This window comes from Stegostoma tigrinum, chromosome 3 (genome assembly GCF_030684315.1).
Source record: "Stegostoma tigrinum isolate sSteTig4 chromosome 3, sSteTig4.hap1, whole genome shotgun sequence".
Classification (NCBI taxonomy): domain Eukaryota; kingdom Metazoa; phylum Chordata; class Chondrichthyes; order Orectolobiformes; family Stegostomatidae; genus Stegostoma; species Stegostoma tigrinum.
Genome location: NC_081356.1, coordinates 108,446,614 through 108,464,032, shown reverse-complemented (window position 1 = coordinate 108,464,032; position 17,419 = coordinate 108,446,614). Strand labels below are relative to the sequence as shown.

At 42.3% G+C, this 17,419-nt stretch overlaps 1 protein-coding gene across 2 annotated transcripts in view; it reads left to right on the top strand.

The window, feature by feature from the left end:
• Positions 1-17,419, top strand: part of dmgdh (dimethylglycine dehydrogenase) — a 128,767-nt gene that overhangs the window by 10,760 nt on the left and 100,588 nt on the right. For both annotated transcript variants that reach the window (XM_048528276.2, XM_059644823.1), the window contains one exon: positions 5,288-5,492. In XM_048528276.2, coding sequence (XP_048384233.2) covers positions 5,288-5,492 — 205 coding nt within the window. The remainder of the gene's footprint in view (positions 1-5,287; positions 5,493-17,419) is intronic.

The window sequence follows — 17,419 nt, the reverse complement described above, 5'->3', positions numbered from 1 at the left end:
TTTGGCAAGCAAGTGGGTGAAATGTTCTCATGTGTAGTAGGAATGTGGAGAAATCAAATTCAGTGATCTTATCGAAGGGCAGAACTGGTACAAGGGGCAGAGTGACCTACTCCTGCTCCAAATTGCTATGTTCATATGAAACAAAATGGTCTGAAATTTCCAGCAACTGGACTGTTGGAGACCAGTTGCATGACAGAAGATGCACATCAGCAATCTGTGGAAGTGCAAAATGGAACAGACTTCAAACAGAATGAGCAGCTCAAAACACAAGATAAGACCATAAGACATAGGTGTGGAAGTAAGGCCATTCGGCCCATCGAGTCCACTCCGCCATTTAATCATGGCTGATGGGCATTTCAACTCCACTTACCCGCACTCTCCCCGTAGCCCTTCATTCCTTGCAAGATTAAGAAATCATCAATCTCTGCCTTGAAGGCATTTAATGTCCCGGCCTCCACTGCGCTCCATGGCAATGAATCCCACAGGCCCACCACTCTCTTGCTGAAGAAATGCTTCCTCATTTCCATTTTAAATTTACCCCCACTAATTGTACGGCTTTGCCCACGGGTCCTCGTCTCCCTGCCTAACGGAAACAGTCTCCCAGCGTCCAGCCTTTCTAAGCCATGCATTATCTTGTAAGTTTTTATTAGGTCGCCCCTCTTCCTTCTAAACTCTAATGAATACAATCCCAGGATTCTCAGCCGTTCATCGTATGTTAGGCCTACCATTCCAGGGATCATCCGTGTGAATCTCCACTGGACACGCTCCAGTGCCAGTATGTCCTTCCTGAGGTGCGGGGCCCAAAATTGGACACAGTATTCTAAATGGGGCCTAACTAAAGCTTTATAGAGTCTCAGAAGCACATCACTGCTTTTATATTCCAACCCTCTTGAGATAAGTGACAACATTACATTCTATTTCTTAATCATAGACTCAACCTGCAAGTTAACCTTCAGAGAATCTTAGACGAGCACTCCCAGACCCCTTTGCACTTCGGCTTTATGAATTTTCTCACCGTTTAGAAAATAGTCCATGCCTGTATTCTTTTTTCCAAAGTGCAAGACCTCGCATTTGTTCACGTCGAATTTCATCAGCCATTTCCTGGACCATTCTCCTAAATTGTCTAAATCTTTCTGCAGCCTCCCCACCTCCTCAGTGCTACCTGCCTGACAACCTATCTTCGTATCATCGGCAAACTTCGCCAGAATGCCCCCAGTCCCTTCATCCAGATCATTAATATATAAAGTGAACAGTGGCCCCAACACTGAACCCTACGGGACACCACTTGTCACCGGTTGCTATTCCAAAAAAGAGCATTTTATCCCAACTCTCTGCCTTCTGTCAGACAGCCATTCTTCAATCCATTCCAGTAGTTCACCTCGAACACCATGGGCCCTCACCTTACTCAGCAGCCTCCCGTGAGACACCTTATCAAAGGCCTTTTGGAAGTCTAGATAGATGACATCCACTGTATTTCCCTGGTCTAACATACTTGTTACCTCTTCAAAGAATTCTAACAGGTTTGTCAGGCACGACCTTCCCTTACTAAATCTATGCTGACTTGTTCCATTCCGACCCTGCACTTCCAAGAATTTAGAAATCTCATCCTTGACAATGGATTCTAGAATTTTACCAACAACCGAGGTTAGGCTAATCGGCGTATAATTTTCCATCATTTGTCTTGATCCTTTCTTCAACAGGGGGGTTACAACAGCAATTTTCCAATCATCTGGGACTTTCCCTGACTCCAGTGACTTTTGAAAGATCTCGACCAAAGCCTCCGCTATTTCCTCAGCCACCTCCCTCAGAACTCTAGGATGTAGCCCATCGGGGCCAGGAGATTTATCCATTTTTAGACCTTTTAGCTTTTCTAGCACTTCCTCTTTTGTAATGCCTACCACACTCAACTCTGCCCCCGGCTCTCCTTAATTGTTGGGATACTATTCATGTCTTCCCTGTGAAGACTGACGCAAAGTACTTATTAAGTTCTTCAGCTATTTCCTTATCTCCCATCACTAGCCTTCCAGCATCAATTTGGAGCGGCCCAATGCCTACTTTTGCCTCTTGTTTGTTTTTTACGCATTGAAAGAAACTTTTACTATAATTTCTAATATTACTAGCTAGCCTACCTTCATATTCGATTCTCTCCTTCCTTATTTATCTCTTTGTTATCCTCTGTTTGTTTTTATAGCCTTCCCAATCTTATGATTTCCCAGTGTTCTTGGCCACTTTATAGGCTGTTTCTTTTTCTTTGATATGTTTCCTGATGCCCTTTGTCAGCAATGGCTGTCTAATCCCCCCCTCCCCAGATAATCTTTCTTTTCTTTGGGATGAACCTCTGTACTGTGTCCCCAATTACACCCAGAAACTCCTGCCATTGTTGCTCTACTGTCTTCCCCACTAGGCTCTGCTTCCAGTCGATTTTCGTCAGTTCCTCTCTCATGCCCCTGTAATTACCTTTATTTAACTGTAACACCATTACATCCGATTTTGCCTTCTCTCTTTCAAACTGCAGACTGAACTCTACCATATTATGATCGCTGCCTCCTAAGTGTTCCCTTACTTTAAGATTTTTTATAAAGTCTGGCTCATTACATAGCTCTAAGTCCAGAATAGCCTGCTCCCCTTTGGGCTCCATCACAAGTGGTTCCAAAAAGCCATCCTGTAAGCATTCCACAAATTCCCTTTCTTTGGATCCATCAGCAACATTATTCACCCAGTCTACCTGCATATTGAAGTCCCCCACGATCACCGTGACCTTGCCTTTCTGACATGCCCTATCTATTTCCCGGTGCATCTTGCGCCCCTGATCCTGATCACTGTTAGGAGGCCTGTAAATACCTCCCATTATGGTTTTTTTGCCTTTGTCGTTCCTCAACCCCACCCACACAGACTCCACATTATCTGACCCTATGTCATTCAGTGCCATTGATTTAATTTCATTCTTAACTAACAACGCAACCCCACCCCCTCTGCTCACCTCCCTGTCTTTTTGATATGTTGTAAATCCTTGGATGTTTAACTGCCAGTCCTGAACCCCCTGCGACCATGTCCCTGTGATGCCTACCACATCACAAGATGCTGTGTCCAATGGCAGCAACCTCCATGGCCTGGATTATCCCTCACTCTACCATTACCATCAAGCCAGGGATCAGCCATGGTTCACCGAGGAGGGCACAAAGGTAGAGGATTGTGGCTGTTGGAAATCAATCAGGTAGCTCCAGGACTTCTCACAGAAGATCCTTAGAGTAATGTCCTTATTCCAATCATCTTCACTTGCTTCATCAATAACCTTCCCTCCAACATCACACTGGGATGTAGGCTGTTGATCACACAAGATTCAGCACCATTCATAATTCTTCAGAAGCTGAATCAGTTTGTGCCTGTTAGCAGCAAGATGTGGATATTATCCAGGTGTGGCGTAATAAATTGTGATCAGAGATAATGGGAACTGCAGATGCTGGAAGGGTCTAGGCCCGAAATGTCAGCTTTTGTGCTCCTGAGATGCTGCTTGGCCGGCTGTGTTCATCCAGCTTCACACTTTGTTATCGTGGCCTAATAAATGCTGAGTAACATTTGTACCACACAAAGACCTTCTCCAACAAGCAAGATTCTAACTACCGCTCCTTGATATCTAGTCAATCATTCTATTTGCCATCTCTGTCAATATCCTGGAAATTACAATTCATCAGAAACTGAAATGAACGATACATATAAACACAGTGGGCTACTAGAGCAGGGTAGAGGCTAGAAATACTGCAGTGAGAAACCCACCTTGTGACTTCTTAAAGTCTGTCCACCATCTACAAGATGTAATTCAGGAGTTTGTTAGAACATTTTCCACTTGCCTGGATGAGTGCAGCTGCGATAACACACAGGGACCTGACTTCATCCAGGACAAAGTAGCCTGCTTGATTGGTGCCACGTCACCACCTTCACCAGTCACTCCCTTCACCAAAGCTGCCCAGTAGCTGTAGTGTGCACTATTTACAAGATACATTGCAGTAACTTACTAATGGCTCCTCTGGCAGCACAGTGCAAACCCATGGTCATACTATATAGAAGGACAAGGGCAGTAGATACTCATGAATATCACCAACTACACATTCTTTTCTAAGCCCCTCATCATCCTGACTCGGAAATATGTCGCCATGCCTTCACTGCAGTGATTCAAGAAGGCAGGTCACCAACACTGTCTCAAGTACAATTAAGGATGGACAATATATGCTGGCTAAATCAGCAATGCCCATATCCCGTGAAGAAATAAGAAAACAGTTCTGATCTAGTGACCCAGGTGGGAATTGATAGGAAAGTTAAACTCTGAAAGGCAATTCGCTGCTCCTGAGAGCCAACTTCAGCCATTTTTGATGCACTTTCCTGGACAGTTACCTATGGAAGCGAAAACCTAGCCTTACTCCTGGGTAACTGTAGAACTGATTCCACAATCACAATCCCATCAAGAACAGTTCCCTGACCTTGACTATTCACTCAACCTCCCAACAATGCCCCCTGACTGCACTGCCTTTGACAACTGACTACTCCTGAGACTCGACTACCATGATAACATCCTATCACATTATCCAACTGCCGTCTCACTGATCTGCCACGCTAATCCCTACAACGTCACCCACTTTATTCACTTAGCCACATGCCTGACCCATGTACCTACCCTGCCACCTTCAGCCATTTGTTCATTCATTCACTTGGCCTATTTAGCTATGCACTAACATTCAAGCTGGGCCTATAAAGTGGTATCATACCACAGCAAGTGCAATAAAAGTAGGGGGAGTTTTGTTGCTATGATCATGCTTTGTGAGGGACACAACGCAATACATTTCCACTATAACTGGGTTTGAAAACTATGGCAAAAAATGCATTGTGTCAGAGAAAAGCTGACAGCACAATGCAATGATGATCTCGAACGATCTTGGCCAATATTTTATCTTACAATGTTATGACCAGACAAGGGTGTCTACCTCTTTCCATGGGAACATGTTTTGCCGTTACACTCACGGGCTTTTTTCCTGAATTGCAAAGCAGTCCTGGATTTGGGATGAGGTTAATGGCCTTTCCTAGTGGTGAATGCCAATCCTATTAGAATGTCAGACTGTTGGCAGTGTTAACCCTGCAGTTCCGCTCGGTGAGCCTATTAGTAGCTTGAGAAAGAGAACACTGTTTGCATTGCTCCTGTGAATTGCATTTTTAAAACAAAAGCACTACTCCTGCTGTAATGTTTATATCTGAAGCATTTGGCATTGTTCTGACTGTGTAATTTACTGTGCTCTAGGTTCTTGCTGGGTTGTATAATCCTGGAGATGGCCACATTGACCCTTATTCACTCACCGTGGCTTTAGCAGCTGGAGCAAGGCAATATGGAGCTGAGCTGTATTATCCTGTTGCAGTAACTGGACTTTCATCGAGGTCTGATGGAACATGGGATGTGGAAACCCCAGACGGTATTATTCGTGCAAACCGAGTAGTGAATTGTGCAGGTATGGGACTGACTGCAAATAATAATTAGACGCAGTCATATAAACTGTGGTATTTCATGGTATTTTGACATGCATATGTTTAAAATGGTAGCATGAGAGAATATGCACAACTTACCTGTATTGTATACTGACCTGACAGCAACCTTTTCAAAGCCCTGAAAACCTGCGGGTTACTGACTTTGATACACGTGTCAGGGTGACTTCACCAAGGAGCACCGTCTTTAAATCACTCCAGTGTATGTTCCAGGCAACAACCCACACTAAGGACATTTCTTGGGTCCCTGCTTTCCCCTGAGGCCACAGCTTGCGCGTGTTGTTAGTTATTACCTCATCGGAAGAAGATGAATGCTCTCCTCTATATGAGAAGAGTGCCTAAGGTCACACTACAAGAGAGAGAGAGAGAGACAGCATTGGGTATTTGTGGGTTCACTGTGCATGATTTATGTCTGGACTCCCACAGTAAGCTCACAATCACTGATGGATTCCCCTGTTTGTCTTAATTGGATGCAGCAACCACCAATCCTAATCAGACCTAAGCAGCTTTTAAGCCAGGGAAATTGGACCATAAATGTAGTGAGTCCATTGTTGCTCTGTCCTTGTGGCCTTGTTTGAAGTGGATGGAGATTCCAATTCTAATGACAGGCATAGAAATACTAGAATCCTTTCTGGCCTAGGCTCTGGCACTGCTGCTGGAGATAATGGTGACCCTATGTTAGAAAGGCCAAGAATTTATATTATCTTGTTGGAAACCAGCTGTTTAGAAGAAAATTTCAATCAAATATTCTCTGTTGATGCATGGAATGGAGCTTTTAACAAATCATGATATGAAATGGTGAATGATTTTTTTAAAAAAAATTGTTTTTCCGATGTTATTTTAACTGATCTGATTGATACAGAGAATCAGAATTATTGGCTTAGTGCTGTCAGCTTATGAATGAATAATAAGTGCCTAATCTTTATTAATAGGACATGAGCACATTTATTTAAATGATTTTTCTGTAACAATTACACTACCTGGTTTCATATTTTATTCCCAAGACTTTACTTTCCATTACATCACAGTGACACAAGTAGTTCCTATTGATGGAAATAGGATTACCTCCAGTGCCCAGAATGAAAATAGCCATTAAAGAGAACTAGAGAGAAATATCAGAAAGTAATCTTGTGGTATTCCTAATGAAACATGTAGTGAAGATTTCCCCCTTTTTATTCTGGAATAGGACGCATGGAAAGGATAATTTGCAAGAGGGCTGGAGATGCAAAGCCAGGGCTAGGAGAGGAAAGATCTTTAGAGGATGCTTGATCCATTAGCCTTGAGGAGGTAAGGGAAGCTGACAAGGTCCCTGGGGAATGGTCCCAGTGTTAGTGTTAAAGAAGCCAATGAGCTCCTCATACTTATTGGAGGAAAGGGTGGAAGAGACAAGAGAGTAGAATTCAAGGAGACAATTTACTGTATTGGAAAGAAGCTAGAACTTACTGTGGCATTGTATAACAGTCTTTAGAATAGTGAACAATTTTGTCAGAAAGAAATAAAGAACTAATAGTGCTTTATGTGGTACTTTATGGACAAATCAGTTGAGTGTCAGATCCATTCAAATCTACATTCTTAGGACTTGAGGAAGCAGAGCTGAGACCATACCAGGGGAAACTACCCGGGGGAAAATGAGTAATGTTTTATAATAGGGACTAGAACATCAAAGGTAGAATGGAGGGAATGGTTGAGCAGATTGGTAGCTGTGAAGATGTCTTGATGGTGGATGGGATGCCTCACATAGATCTTTGGTACCACCAAGTCTGGAGGAAACAACAGTGATGGAGGGATGGCCTGAGGTGACATTATGGAGGAAGAAGTATATGGTCTTTCTGATCAGGATTATGTGAAGTTGAAGGTTCTGCTTGTCAAATGAGCAGCCAAGATTGCTAAAAGCATGCTTCACCTTGAGATAGTGAATGGAAAAGGGAGAGATTGTGAAGGGACAGAGTTTGTAGAACTGGGTGAAAGATGTTGTAGAACGCAATTAAAGGTTACAGAGAAGTTAAGGATGGTGAGGAGGGATAATGTGTCATGATCACAGGGTGATATGTGTGACTTTGACTTCTGGTTGTGACAGAAAAGAATTGGAGTGATTTACTTATAGTAATGTCAAACAATGGCACAAATTTGGAAGGTGACAACATGTGCAGTAGGTTTGGTGATGATAGTTTGTAAATAGAGAGCAGTTACAGGTGGGTTTCTGAATATGACGATGGTGGTGGTTTTGAAAGGGAGGGAGACATTACCTAAGGAGGGGAAGCTATTTAAGGGGGCCAGAAAGGCAGTTAGTGGGGGGAGGGTGTGGTGGTGGTGTCAGGTTATTTGTAATGCTGATCATTATTGTTAATACTTCAGGAACAGGGGTTAAAATTCCTCCATAGTTGGAATTTGAAATCAATTACTTCATTTGCAACTAAAACCTGGTTCAAGAGATGGTAAGCTTGAATTGATCTTGTTAACAACACCTCTAGTTCACTAAAGACTTTTAGGTACAGCTTCCTGGTCCAGCCTACATTTGCCTCCAGACCTTCAGTAATGTGGTTGACTCTTAAAGTTCCCTCTCAAATAGCCTGATAAGCTGCTTAGGTCAAATGTGACAAGTCCCGGCCTGGCTGGAAATGGCCACATTCCCCAAAAGACTACATAAAATGAAGTTTAGTGCAAATCAGGTCAAGTAATATGGCAATGATTCGTGGGCGAGAAAACAGAGAAGAAGGAACTGGAGAAAGCCATAGGCTATGAGCTAAGGCACAATGGAGCCTGGAAACCTGGGATGATTTGGCCTGGCCTGAAAGGAGTGGAGTGGGGTGGAAAGTTTCTAAACTTGTGGCTTCAATATTAGTGAGGAGAAAACCTTTGAGTTTTTTGAACCTGAGCATGAAGAGAGCACGGGAGAGAAGTTTACAATGTGATTAGTAGTGCAGACAGAAAGCTACTTCTTGGTAATGTGAATAATCCTGGAGCAAATGGCAGTGTTGACAGAGGACAGCAATGCTCTAAAATGTTTACTGCTCTTGTCAGGTTTAGAGGCAGACACTGCCCAAATGAACAACGTTTTGGCATTATGCTGACCAGAAACTTGTCTGGCTCACAACAAGAAAATGCCCCTCTCTCTAGGAGGAGGTCCTGCTGTAAAGAGCTGTGAGATAATTTGATTGCATACAGACCGAGTGAATGCCCAGGTATTCCTTAATGCCCAGAAGCAAGCTGGGACTACCGGCGGCTGGAAGAAGAAAAGTGATGAAACCATAATTTCAGGGAAGCCAGGGATTTTTTTTCATCACAAGATCTCAGTGAGGGATGTGAGATGTTCAGCTCCTAGAGCATGTATGGGAAATGGCTAATGTGGGTGTTGCTGATATCTCAGCAGGTGAAAGTATAGTGGAAGCTGCTGGGCTGTGGAGTGTCCCAGTATTTTTAAAGTTTTGGCAAAGGTCTGTAGCGTGAGTTGTGGATGAGGCTGTTGACTTGCTCGCCGAGCTGGCTTGTTTCTGTTCAAACTGTGGATCCTGTATGTAGACGGCATTATTATTAAACACAACAAATTAGAAGGGACCCACCACTTCATCAACAGCATATTTACAGGGATTAAATTCACAAGGACAAAAGAAAACAACAATCAACTTCTGTTTCTGGATGTTAAAGTAGAGCAATTGACAAACTGGGATTTCTAAACCTCAGTATATAGAAAAGCAATCCGTATGGATCAATTCCTCAACTTCCACAGCAACCATCCCAACATCCACAAACAAAGATACATTCGAACACTATTTAAATGAGCCACCACTCACTGCAATATTCAGAACAATGCAGGAAAGAGGAAGAACGCTTATATAAGATCCTTGCTTTAAATGGATATCCCCGCAACTTCAGCCACAGATGCCTATTAAACAGACAACAACAGGAGGACACAGTACGCCCTAACACACTGGCCACACTGCCCTACACCAAGAACATATCGGAACTGACAACAGGACTCCTAAGACCAGTAGGAATCATGGTGGCTCACAAGCCCATAGCCATTCTACGACAAATACTTACAAGGATTAAAGACCCCATTCCAATAACATGAAGAAAGAATGTGGTTTACAAAATACCATGCAATGACCGCCACAAACATTACATCGGACAGACAGGAAGGAAGCTAGCTATCAGAATACATGAACATCAACCAGCAGCAAAATGGCACGACAAACTCTCTTTAATATTGTTACATTCAGACGATGAAGGCCATCAATTTAACTGGGACAAAGTAACCATAGTAACCAAAATAACCAAAGTAACCATAGCCAAACATAGACACACATGGAAATTCTAGAGGCGTGGTTGTCCACCCATGCTTCAATCAACAAACATATAAAATTGGATCCCTTATATAAACCCATACAGATCAAAACCAGAAAGGACAGTACTCACCATAACGGACTGGACAGTATAAATTTCAAATGGAGTAGAATAACGTTGCTTCATCAGAGGCTCCACCATTGATGTCACCTAGCATGGTGACGAAACAGCTGAACAAAAACAAGCCAGCTCAGCGAGCAAGTCAACAACCTCTTGCCCTGGTATTTTGCTACTGCGTGTATTATAGCAGAGGAGATGCAATGAGATCTTTAAGTGGCCTTATAGGCCTAAGGATAGACAATAAGAGGGACAGATCAGGGGAAGGGGGGGTGTGGAAAGTTGGCATGCAGCCTACCCAAGTTAGGTTGTGAACTCCCATATCTACCTTTAAATTCACTGGCAGGGTCTGTAAAATTCATCCCTTAGTCATTTTCAAGTAAATGTGGCATCGCAAACATATATGGCCTTAAGAAGTATGGACATACACAGTAAAGTCCCCAATATCCATTTTCCGAGCATCCAGAATTCCTTCTTGAATCTTGGACGCTGGTTGCAAGAGAATTTCAGGTGTTCTGGATCAGGATCACAGGACTTACTGCTAATAGTGTTAGAAGGGAATAATGGATCAGATGCTAGCCCAAAGAGATACCTTGTCAATAAGGATAGAATCACCAATGGAGACCTCGCATGCTGGTATTTATGATTGCTGCTTAGTTCTTTTCAAAGCTCTCGTGGCAGTGACAAATTGAGTTCTCCCAGCTGCTGCTGGTACTTTTCATACAATCAGCGAGTTCAACTGACCAGTGTCCCCATTCTCCCGAACATCTGAAATTCTGTTGTATCCAGGGTCCAAGATTGAAAAGGAGCATTCTGCATGTTCAGAAAGCGGATGACAGGGACTTTACTGAATTATGTCCATACTCCCTAAGGCCGTGTATGTCTGCATTGTGCTTGCCGATACCAGGAAGTTGACTGAACTTCATTTCTAGATCCAACAAAATACAAAAGCGAAGGGAATTCTGTTAAACTACTAGAAAATCTTTTTCAGCCCGTGGTTTGATGACTATACAGTTGAATTATAACAATTAGTCCATCACAGATCCAGACATAAGACAACACCCACCCAAAGGTTCAAATTCAGCTGTTCCTCCCAAAATGCTACTTGCCTGGTCTCAAATTACTTAAATACCACATCCCAAAATATTATTCTCAAGTATTGAAGAATACAAGTTAAAAATTAGAAGGTTTGAAACCAAGAACATTTTAAACCAAAGGGTTGTTCAGTAAATTATGTGGCGATTCATTGAAATAGATGGGATTAAACGAGATCAAGAAACAATTTCTGTGTTTCTAGAGGGAGTAGACAAGCTCCTGGTTTGATCTATCAGAAAAGGACAGACTTGTTTTGGCCTTACAGCCTTTTCCTATTTCTAGAAAAATTAACACAGATAAATATAGTTGAGAGAACTGATTCAACACAGTTAGCTCTCCCTTACATTGACAGTTACACTCATCTGTAACTGACTCTACTATTGTAAGCAATAACAATTCAGATATTAATCATTCGGTATGAAGAAATGCTTGATGATATCAGTTTTGCATTGGCTTTTACTCATTTATGTCTGTGCTCCTTTATGCTTGTAATTTACTTCCAAATAGCACTACACGTCTGTTCTATTCCACTTACATTTTGTGCATTTCGTAAGGACTTGTCTCATTCATCCTGTTACACACTAATGTTTTTTAGAGAAACCCCAGGCATAGATAAAGTTTTATTTCAACCAAACACACAAAATCTTCTGGCTGACTCATTCTCATATAGATTTGAATAAATCATTTATAATTATCTTGCTTAGATATTTTATGACACACTTTCCAGGGAGGTGGAATTTGATTCTGGGTCTCTTAAGTAAGGACACTCCTACGGTGCCACAAGACCCCCATGTGCTTTTGATTGTATATATTTACAAGTATCCTGTTCAAAGGTGGTACAACACACCTCTAAAACAGATGGGATATGAACCAAGGCCTTCTGGCTCCAACAGGGACATTACCACTGTGCCACAAGAGCCCTAAAAGTAATTGTGAACGGTATAGATATTTTCTAATCAATTTGCCCAGGAATAGGCCACACCTTTAGCGGAGGTGGGGCTTGAACCTAAGCCTTCTGGCTCAGAGTTAGGGATGCAACCATTGCATCACAAGAACCTGACACCATTATGAACCATGAACTAATTATCTCACTTATTCACCTTGTTGCCTTTATCTCAGCATCACCTTAATGGATTTAGTACTAACAATCACGTTTAATGTAATAAAAAGGGCACATTTGGTGCAGTGGCAATGTCCCTATTTCTGGATCAGAAGCTCTAGCTTCAAACCCCACTTTTCATTCATGAATGAGTTAGGGCTGAGGGTGTCACTGGCTAGGCAGCCTATATTGCCCATCCTTAATTGATCAGAGTTGCTGTGTGTCTGGAGACCCATGTAGGCCAGACCAGGTAAGGATGGCACTTTCCTTTCCTAAAGGGACATTAGTGAACCAGGTGGGTTTTCCCCCAACAATCAATTCACGATCATCGTTAGATGCTGAATTCCAGCTATTTTATTGAACTCAAATTCCACCATTTGCTGTGGTGGGATTCAAACCTGGGTCCAAGGAATGTTATTTGGGTTTGTCTGGATTAACAGTCCAGCGATAATACCACTAGGCCATTGTCTCCCCTTAAATAGTCTAAGGTTACAGAGGGTATGTTTTCTAATCTTTTCTCCCAATTCAGACCTCTGACACGAGAAATAACACCATCTTTGGAATGTGATTGTTATTTGTCTATCTCAGTGGCCAGAAACATATGGACCAAATGTTTTCAAGATGCAGGGCTGAGACAATTGTAAACTTTGTTACATAATTTACTCAATCACAGGACGTAGACATACTGGACCAGCATTTTTTGCCCATTCGTAATTGCCCCAGAGAAGCTGGTCACCTTCTTGAATAGCTCCCAAGGATGCAAAATGAAAAGTGCATTTTTATTACATTTGTGTTATGGACAACTAAGAGAAAAATATATCCCATTAATCACTGTACTGATGGGCTCAAACACTGACCTTTTTTCCTACAAAAGCAAAGATGTTTGTAAATGTTTTGCTGTCCCCAAGAAAACAGATTCCCCACTGAGTTTGACTGTAAAGTACTGACAAACAGCCATGTGCCAGTTTCCTGACCCTACTTCTACTGTCAGCCATTTGTGCGGAGGTGGGTTCAGTGGTCAGTTAGAAGGGGAGGTGGCATGTGCACCAGGATAGTATACTCAGGTCTTAGGTGGGAAAGTAAAGGCATAGGAGCAAAGAGAGAAGGAGAAATGCCCTCTATCACAAGCCCCCTTTCCTGATCAAGGCATAATCTCCACTGTGCACACTATAGCTGCCTTTGTTTCCAGTGACAAGCTAAGCGGAGGTAGAGGTCATATGGCTATGGCAAGTGAGCTAAGGGACTAATGAATTTCTTAAAACAACCATCTTTTCAGACTCTGGTGACAAATTAGGCAAGAATTTTGTCAAATATGTCATGAGAACAAGAAATTGTTGGACTGTTTTCACATCTATTGGTGACTATCTGTACTGTAGCTTCCACCGTTTCAGGATCCTGCCGAAGCCTTTTATCTTTTAATACATGAACATGTGTATTGTCTTCTGACACCTTGAATTACAACTTTTCCTTATTTAGCTCCAGTTTCATCTGTTTCCAGCAGACACACGAGATTCTGATTGTGCCCTGCAATGACTTTTTCTATTGTATTTCCATAATCATAGATTAGTAAATCATCTACAACAGCTTCCAATCCTGGAAGATCACTGACTATTTTGTTTTGTCAGTGTTAATACTTTGCTGGAACAATTGAAATGGCAGACAAACTTGTGCAACGTCTATCTTCCAGATGTCCAGATATTGGTTAGAAAATTGCTGCTCTCCATCTTCATGTACTAATCTCTATCCTCACTCATCACTCTCTATCTTCACTCACCACTCTTTATCCTTCACTCACCATATTCCATCCATCACTTGCCATACTCCATCCTTCACTCACCACTCTCCATCTTCATGTACTACTGTCTATCCTCACTCATCACTCTCCATTTTCACTCGCCATTCTTTATTCTTCACTTACCATACTCTATCCGTCACTTACTACTGTCAACACTTCACCTGCTACTCACCATCTTCACTCGCCACACTCCATCCTTACTTGTCACTCTCCATCTTCACTAGCCACTTTTCCTTAAGTTTCCAAAAACTTTCTTCAATGGTTTGCCGTCAGTTGTTCCTGTTTTTCCTTCTACAGTTATCATGCTGCCTATCCAGTCTGTAAGAGTTGTCACTTTCTTGATTACGACCTGCTTTTCTAGCTCTTCTATCTTACCTTTCAGGCTGCAGTTGAGAGCAGCTGGAACTTTTCTGCCATGCTGCATCTGTCCCATTCTTCTGTCCACTTCATTATATCAACCAGGAAGATAACCAAGTACTGTAACAACATCATTGTAATCTTCTGGATTTGTAATCTTAGAACAGCCTATACCTATGCCTGTGAAATGCTGCAAATGATCTCTGGCAGCAAAGTGATTCAGCTGCATTCAGTTATAGAAATGCTCCCTGGACATGTTTTTGTGCTCGTTTGTATGATGTAATTTGCAATCCTTTCAGTCTGTTACCTGCCCTTGATCTTTCTCCTGGCTTTTCTATAAATCCGTCTTCATTTCTCAAATTGATTGCTCTCATTTGGTCTGGAGTATCTCTCAGTATAATGGAAAGCCTTATCTGTTGTCCAATTGGTGCTATTTTATGATTAGCAACTACAGAGTTTTGGTACATGTTTATAGCTTTCTTGAGAGAGTGCTTATCCTGTATCAGCAGATGTGCTCTCATGACAGGATCCCTTACGTCTAAGGCAATTCTATCTCTGATGAGACCACGTACCAGTTGTTTTAAGGCACAGAATTCAGTGAAATGTGTCAGTGCAGTGATATATCAATTAATAGATTGACCCTTCTTGAGCTCTGTTGTTGAACAAATGCTGCTCATAAATAGAATTAATAAGGTGTTTAAGGTGTTTCCTCAAAGACTACAAATCTCTTTTGCCTGCCTTTCCTGCTCCCTAGTATGATCTAGTGTGCATTACAACTGTGGGGCTAAATGCCTAGTACAAGCAGAGTTGTTATTCTTGCATGTTCAGGTTTTTAATTAGGTCTAATTAGGTATTGTTTTGCCATTGAGAGATAAACTATTCCAATTCTATCACATATTGTTTTTCATTTCCACAGCACCAGAAAGTAAAAAAATTCAAATTCAAAGTTAGAGTTTCCAGACTTCCAACATGTGTATTATTTTACTTTCAGGCAAAGTTTCAACATGTTTTTTCCTTCACGACTCCCTTGTTCTTTCTTTGAGTAGCTGGATCCCTAACAGCTCTGACAATCTGCCATTTTCACTCTTCACTGACATTGGTTAGAAGTAATGTATGTTTCATGACTGCCACAGACTACACGCACAATCAGTTCCAGCACACATGGAGGTTACATGTTTCCAGCAAGCCAAACAGTACACTAAGTGTCCAGTTACATTTCCGAGGACTCTTGGAGGCCTAGGTTTAAGCCCCTCTTACTCTGAATTCTTTCACTTATACTGAAGTATGTAATATCATCTCTGAACAGGTTGAATGGAAAATATCTACTATTGCATTTCTCCGAACAATAGCTGCCTTCCAAATACAAAGATAATAAGAGAAAAACAAACAAGTGAAAATCAAACCAGTGAGGAAAATTGGTACCAAATGAGGAGAGGCTACAGTTTGAATACGTTGAACGCAATGTTGATTTGAGAAGGTTGTAAAAGTGCTTACTCGAAAGATGACATGCTGTTCTTCATACTTTTATTGAGCTTCATTGGAACACTTCAGGAGGCTAAGGACAAAAGGTTCAGGATGGGAACATGATGGAGAATTAAAGTGACAAATGAATGTTTGTCTTGGTGAGGTGGAATACATTTCATTTCTGAAATGTCAATAGGGCATTTCAGCAATCAGTTTTATCTTAAAACATTCTCAGATAAGCCCATGTTGTGCTCCATTTACAATCTTTTGGCAGTGTACTAGATGACCTTCCTTTGGATAATTCATTCTGCTATGCAGTGGCCCATTTCTTCCCACATGAACCATCCTATGGCATCTCTAAACGAAATTTTTAACTTTGGGAAGTTCATGCGATGGACCTATGAGGTTAGGCTGCTCAAACCAGTTCTTTCTGCAGCACCTTCTGCAGGTAAAATCAGTCTATTTCGGATTTATTTCACTTATACTGAACAGCGAATCTTTCTTGTGTTACTTAAGTGGATTTAAACACTTTTCAGGGCACATATTAAACATGCCTGAGCATACTACTATTCTCAGTAGTTTTAAGGTTCTAGTCTGGTTAGATGAAAACGAGATTTATTTCAATTTCCTGTCCTTTGCGTGAGGTGTATTGTGAGTATCCAAAATGTTGGTAACTTTCACTGGGAGAAGACAGCAGTATCAGCTGTAACTGAAAGTCTCCCACAGCTGTTAACACCACATCAGTTTAATTATTGCTGTGAGCTGGATTTTGAATTTGCAGGGCAAAGTGTGATATCCAGCTGCCCACATGACTGCTAACCTCATTAGGTTACTTCTGGTGGTAGGGAGAGAAACAGAGTGGTACTACACTATCCACAACATTGCAGCTAAGTAAAAGGAACTGGAGAGCAGAAGCCACGATATCTTATAAGAACATCAGCCTTGGTGGTAGAGCTGTTAGCATCAGGACAGTGCCCTTGATTTCTCAGGTATACTTGTATATACTCTAAGATAACAAAGTGTGAAGCTGGATGAACACAGCAGGCCAAGCAGCATCTCAGGAGCACAAAAGCTGACGTTTCAGGCCTAGACCCTTCATCAGAGAGGGGGATGGGGAGAGGGAACTGGAATAAATAGGGAGAGAGGGGGAGGTGGACCGAAGATGGAGAGAAAAGAAGATAGGTAGAGAGGAGAGTACAGGTGAGGAGGTAGGGAGGGGATAGGTCAGTCCAGGGAAGACAGACAGGTCAAGGAGGTGGGATGAGGTTAGAATGTAGGAAATGGAGGTGCGGCTTGAGGTGGGAGGAAGGGATGGGTGAAAGGAAGAACAAGTTAGGGAAGCGGAGACAAGCTGGGCTGGTTTTGGGATGCAGTGGGGGAGGGGAAGAACTGGGCTGGTTTTGGGATGCAGTGGGGGAAGGGGAGATTTTGAAGCTTGTGAAGTCCACATTGCTACCATTGGGCTGCAGGGTTCCCAAGCGGAATATGAGTTGCTGTTAAGGGAATCTCTCTCCCACCTCACCCCCACTGCATCACAAAACCAGTCCAGCTCGAACTCTCCCCCTACTGCATCCCAAAACCAGCCCAGCTTGTCTCCGCTTCCCTAACCTGTTCTTCCTCTCACCCATCCCTTCCTCCCACCTCAAGCCGCACCTCCATTTCCTACCTACCACCTCATCCCG